The 6,708-nt window shown below is 37.6% G+C and overlaps 1 protein-coding gene across 1 annotated transcript; it reads left to right on the forward strand.

The window, feature by feature from the left end:
• Window positions 1-1,236: 1,236 nt before the first annotated feature.
• LOC129869829 (uncharacterized) lies at window positions 1,237-2,260 on the forward strand. Its single transcript, XM_055944428.1, has 2 exons — window positions 1,237-1,604; window positions 1,984-2,260. Exons 1-2 carry the CDS (start codon window positions 1,237-1,239, stop codon window positions 2,258-2,260), a joined length of 645 nt encoding a protein of 214 aa, XP_055800403.1.
• Window positions 2,261-6,708: the final 4,448 nt, after the last annotated feature.

A 6,708-nucleotide genomic window follows, 5' to 3' on the forward strand; every position in this document is an offset into this window, starting at 1 on the left:
AATGATATATATTATGCAAGTATGATATTGTGATGTTGAAAGACTTATACTCTCATTACAAGTATGATATGAAAATGAGCTAATTTATGAATTATGAAGTTTATGAACAAGTAATGGTATACGTTAAGTATGATTACTATGTATGTATTCTATGGGATTTAACTTAGCACCGAATGATGACATGAGATGGGGACTTGACCTACTGGGTCCTTATATAAAGCCTCTTGTCTCAAAACTATGTGCCACCGTAGAATTTTCCTTTATAGCCTAGCTAGTGGATACATATATAACGAATGTACATGACTTGCCTAGCGGGGTAGAGTCTACCTTGGCAAGTAGATTCCCCCTTTTTACGTTGTATGGGGAGATATCAAGATTCTATGTTATAGCTCGCATGGTCTTATTATCGGTTATGGTTCTATCCCATGTATGTATACTCTCTTTATGGTCTTCTACGATTTCAACTATGTCTCTTAAATGCTTTGATCATTATGTCTTTCTCATGACTTTACCGATCCTTTTTATCATGTACACTATTTGATCTTTGCACCTTATGAATTATATTGCATGTCATGCCCACATACTTAGTACATTCAAATGTACTAACGCATATTTGTTGCCTACATTGTAGTATAATGTAGGGGTTGAGGATCATATTCCCACACATGACTAGTGAGCTTCCATTCGGTGAACTTTTGGTTAGTCCTTATCTATCGAGGACTAGTTATGTGTTGATTCTTTTCAAAGACGTTTTACTTCATTCATGTTTGAGGATGAGCTAGGGATATGTCTTAGCCCCCACCCTTCTTGTTTAGTAAAGGCATTTGTTGGACAAAATGATATAGAGTCTATGTAGACAACTTTACAATCTTTTTATGATTCATGTTTATACTCTTTCTTGCTATTTTTTGCTTTACTTTACCTTAGTATGCTTACGATATGTCAAGAGGCTTGGTTGGATCACTTTGGGGTTTTGATCACCGTGTTACGACTAGGACCTTGGTTGGATCGTGACAAACTTGGTATTAGAGCACAATGTTTAAGATGTCCTAGGAAGTCCAATATGCCGCGACAAGTATAGTCTTATTCATGGTTGTTAAGCATGCCACATCTATGAATAAGAGGCTATAAGGCATTTTAGGAAATGTCTTCATTTCTTTTATGATCTATGTCTTGTGATAGAGTCTACTCTAAGAAATCCTTTCCCTATTGATTGTCCTTTGCAATTTTTAGAAAATGCCTCCAAGAAGAGCACCTATGCAAAGAGGGATCAATGCTAATGAGGACCAAGAATCTCCATTCCCTCAAGGAAATGGTCCCCTACCCGACCAAGTGACTAATGCAGAGTTCGAGACTCCTATCACTATGCTAGCCCATGTGCTGGACAATCAAGGGGTTGAGGCCCCTCATAATGCTCCTACTCTATCCTCTAGAGTGAGGGACTTTTCAAGAATGAATCCTCCCAAATTCCATGGTTTAAAAGTTGATGACGATCCTCAAGAATTCATTGACGAGGTGTATAAGCTAGTGAGTATTATGAGGGTGACTTTGGAAGAGAAAGCAGAGTTGACAACCTACCAACTCAAGAATGTTTCTCAAGTTTGGTATACTCAATGGAAGATAGAGAGGTATGATGAAGGTCCTATTGATTAGGAAGCCTTACAGATTTCTTTCCTTGATCTCTTCTTCCCTCTTGAGTTAAGAGAGGCAAAGGTGTTGGAGTTCATAAATCTTAGGCAAGAAAACATGGGTATGAGGGACTATGCCCTTAAGTTTACTAAGCTATCCAAGTATGCTTCATAATTGGTTGCCGATCCTCATGTTTGAATAAGCCAATTCATATTGAGGGTGTCTGATTTGGTTTCCAAGGTATGTCGTACCGCTATTGAATTTTACCGAACAAATTGAGGGAGACAAACTCAAAGAGATGAGAATGAGAGACTCTAAGAGGGCCCGGTATGAAGGTGCGTTCTCAAATGCTAGGATCGGTGGTAGTGGCTGTTCTCAACAAGGCCAAGGTTTAGGGAAAAAGTTTGTTAAGGATAGGGTGACATACCCTAAGGTTCAAGGAGAAGGTGTGGATGCTAGTAGCCCTTCATTTCCTAAGTGTGCAAAGTGTGGAAACAATCATAGAGGGAACTACTTGATGGGGATGGGTGCTTGTTATAGATATGGCAAGATGGGCCATAAGCAATCCAAGTGTCCTCATGTTGCTAAAAAAGGTGTAGAAGGTCTTCCTCAAGGAGGCCAAGTGAAATAAGGTACCCAAGATCAACTTAACGATGGCCAACACAACAACCGATTCTATGCCCTTCATGCTAAGTAAGATATGGAAGAGACTCCCGATGTGGTTATAGGTATGTTATGAGTCTTTCACTTTGATATTTATGCATTATTTGATTCAGGTAAAAACTTGTCTTTTGTTACTCCTTACCTTGCAATGAGATTTGATGTATGCCACGAAGTCTTGTTAGAACTCTTTCTATTTTATACTCCTGTTGGTGATTCAGTGTTAGCTAAGAGAGTTTATAGAAATTGTCCCATGTCAGTCTTGTATAAAGTCATTCCTTGTGATCTCGTTGAATTAGACATGACCGATTTTGATATTATTCTTAGTATGGATTTGTTACATGCCTCTTATGCATCCATTGATTATAGAACCCATAGATTCAAGTTTCATTTTCCTAATAAGCCTACTCTTAAATAGAAGGGTAATAATTTGGTGGTTAAGGGTCGATTCATTTCATGTCTTAAGGCCCGAAAAATGATTTCCAAAGGGTGCATCTATCATATAGTGCGAGTTAGAGATGTTGATTCTGAAACTCCTACTCTTGAGTCGGTCCCTATAGTTAATGAGTTTGTTGATGACTTGCTCGGTATTCCTTCTAAAAGGAAAATTGACTTTGGCATAGATTTCCTTTCCAATACCCAACCTTTTTCTATTCCTCCTTATTGTATGGCTCCGGTAGAACTTAAGGAGTTGAAAGAGAAATTAAAGTATCTATTGGATAAGGGTTTTATAAGGCCAAGTATTTCATCATGGGGAGCTCCCGTGTTCTTTTTCAGGAAGAAATATGGTTCACTTCGAATGTGTATAGATTACCGGCAATTGGATAAGGTCACCATAAAGAATAAGTATCCAATTCTGAGGATAGATGATTTATTTGATCAATTACAAGGGGCAAGTTACTTTTATAAAATTGACCTCTGTTTTGATTATCAGCAGCTAAAGGTAAGGGAATGTGATATTCCTAAAATGGTGTTTCGAACAAGGTATGGCCATTTCAAATTTCTATTTATGTCATTTGGATTGACTAATGCTCCAGCTATCTTCATGGATTTGATGAATCGTATTTTCAAGCCATACTTGGACATGTTTGTGGTGGTGTTTATTAACGACATTTTGATTTACTCCTTGAATGAGGAGGATCATATGGGTCACTTGAGGATTGTGTTGCAAATATTGAGAGACAAGCAACTATTTTCCAAGTTTAATAAATGTGAATTTTGGCTATGGGAAGTTGCCTTTCTTGTCCATTTAGTGTCCGATGATGGTATTAAGATTTATCCAAAGAAAATGAAGGCGGTGAAGAATTGACCTAGACCATTGTATCCTTCGGATATTAGAAGATTTTTGGGCTTGGCCAGTTACTATAGGAGATTTGTTGAAGGGCTTTCGTCTATTGCTTTGCCTTTGACTAAGTTGACCCAAAAGAAAGTAAAATTTCAATGGTTGGATGAATGTGAGAAAAGTTTCCAATTATTGAAGGACCATCTTACCTCGACTCTTATTTTGACATTGCCAGAAGGTTCAGATGGATTGTTGTTTATTGTGATGCCTCGCATGTTGGTTTGGGTTGTATTTTTGACGCAACATGGTAAGGTTATAGCATATGCCTCTAGGAAACTTAAAGTCCATGAACGGAACTATCCAACCCATGATCTTGGAGTTGTGGCAGTTGTATTTTCTTTGAAGATTTTGCATCATTATATTTATGGGGTGCATGTTGATGTATTTACTAACCACAAAAGCTTGCAATATATGTTTAGCCAAAGGGACTTGAACCTTAGGCAAAGTAGATGGCTTGAACTTCTAAAAGACTATGATATGAGTGTATTGTACCATCCGGGTAAGGGAAATGTTATGGCCGATGCTCTTAGTTGGTTTTTCATGGACAGTATTGCTCATGTTTCGCCTATGAAAGGTGTAATCCATTTTGTAATGCATTTTTGTAATAACAGGAAATTGAGTCCTAGATATATAGGAACTTATAGTATATTGAAACGTGTTGGCAAAGTGGCACATGAGTTAGATTTTCCATTTGATTTGATTATGGTTCATCCGGTATTCCATATTGAAAAAGTTCGTGGGTGATACAAACTCTATTGTGCCATTGGAGAATGTGAATGTTGGATAGCACTTGGCTTATGAGGAATTTTTGGTTGAAATCTTAGACCGACAAGTGAAGAGGTTAAGAAACAACGATATTATGTCTGTTAAGATGTTGTGGAGAAATCAACAAATAGAGAGTGCTACTTGGGAATTGGAGGTGGATATGATGAAATGATGCCCATATATCTTTCCTCCCACTCAAGCCTAAGGTATAAGTCATTCATGATCAAATTTCTTAAAATCCTACGTTTTAGTTTCAAATGTCTTTCATATGCATGTATGTTCATGAAGTTAGTTTTAAGAGTATGATTTATGTTAAGTTTGAAAATCTCATGTTTATGCTCTTCTATGTCTCATTGTATTCATGTTGGATTTCTAGTCCTCGTTCCATGTCCTTTCTATGCTAAGTTAATCTCATTCGAGGAAGAATATTCCCAAGAGGGAGATATTGACGAGTCTTCCTACGAATCATAGAGATGAGTCATAAATGGAAGCCTTGGGCTTGTTCAGGACTAAGGTGCATGAGAGGTTCTATGGCTCTGTAGGATGAGTCATAGACCAAATGACGAGTCATAATATTGACTCATAGAAAAACTTCAGAGACTTGAATATTCAGGTTCTAAGGACCTGCAGGAAAAATGGAGATTATGGGTCGTAGACTCGAGAAAGAGTCTTAGACATGACTTGTAGAGGAAGATCAGAGACACCATCTTTTAGACTTTTTGAGGATCTACAGGAAAACTCGTTCCTACGGCTCATCGCCACTTCTACGAATCATAGAGTGACCTCTTAGGGCTATCCAGTCACAATTAAATGAGGGGTAATTTGGTCTTTTCCCTATATTCTATTAATGTATGTGGAAGTTATTGGGATTAGATTCATTACAAAATTGGTCCTAAATAATCCTAAATCTATTAGTTCTCCCTCATTAACTCCCAAGCAAATCTTAAGACTTCTCTATCAAGGTTCCTCAAGAGTTCATCATCTTCATCAAGATTTGGTTAAGGTTTCTTCAAGAACAAGTCTCCCTTCTAAAATTTAAGTTCCAACTCATTCAAGGTATGTGTGAATTTATCCATGGGACCTTCCACACGTGCAGTCCAAGGTTTTTATCAAATATTTTTATGATTTTCAATTCAAAGCCCTAATTTTAATGACTATGCATTGGATTTTCTTACTTATGATGAATTCTATGATGTTTGACTAAATTGCCTATCTAATTGATGCTATTTTCATGAATTGTGAATGGGTTGATAAGAATAGTATGATCATGCATGTTTTCAATTCTACTCTCATGGTTTTTAATCAAATTGACTATGTATCCAAGTTTTACCCTAATTTTAAGTATGAATTATGGTTACAGATTACAATTTATGATCAAATTATGAATTTCATGCAAGTTATAGAAAAGATAACTTAGAGCCCTATGTTGGTGACCAAGGAACCTAATGATAGGAATTATGCAAGTATGATGTTGTGATGTTGAAAGGCTTATACTCACATTACAAATATGATATAAAAATGAGCTAATCTATGAATCATGAAGTTTATAAACAAGTTATGATATACGTTAAGTATGATCACTATGTATGTATTCCGTGGGATTTAACTTAGCACCGAATGGCGACATGAGGTGGGGGCTCGAGCTATTGGGTCCTTATATAAAGTCTCTTATCTCATAACTATATGCCACCATAGGATTTGCCTTTATGGCCTAGCTAGTGGATCCATATTGTCACGATCCATCCCCGTAGGCCGCGACTGAGGTCCAACCGGGACTCCCGTGTACATAACTATCAATTGTAACAACAAATATAAGACTCATACATGGGGACCCCAATGGGTCATACCTTTTCACATACACGTAGCCACTTCCGTTTGTCTCCTGAGGAGTTACATTACTCTAATTATGAAAGGGCGTGCAAGCTGACAAGGTTGCCATAGAGTAATAACGTTACAACACGCCGTATAGGCACAACTGGAATAACTTACAAATGACCCACATACATATGTCTACAGACCTCTAAGAATAGCAACCATATCATATGGCAGGATAGGTCCCCCGCCGTACCCCTGAATAGACAAATATATACATAGAAGGTCTAGTACCCAAAAGCTTGGCTCCGATTCAATGGAGCTTCTCCCAAACTTGCTGAGTGGAACCCTAAGCTAGCGGATCCCCAAAACGTGCGTCTGTACCTGAGGGCATGAAACGTAGCCCCCCAAATAAAGGGGGTTAGTACGATACATGTACTGAGTATATAAATCATAACATAGCATAAATAAGCTTTCAACTGAAATAGGGATGTAGGCAA

Source organism: Solanum dulcamara, chromosome 10 (assembly GCF_947179165.1).
Source record: "Solanum dulcamara chromosome 10, daSolDulc1.2, whole genome shotgun sequence".
NCBI lineage: Eukaryota > Viridiplantae > Streptophyta > Magnoliopsida > Solanales > Solanaceae > Solanum > Solanum dulcamara.

Bases quoted from the DNA above. Each gene is read 5' to 3' on its own strand.
- LOC129869829 (XM_055944428.1), top strand. From the start codon at position 1,237: ATGCCTCCAAGAAGAGCACCTATGCAAAGAGGGATCAATGCTAATGAG. The intron at 1,605-1,983 runs GTATACTCAATG...CTCAAATGCTAG, and splicing joins AAGAATGTTTCTCAAGTTTG to GATCGGTGGTAGTGGCTGTT.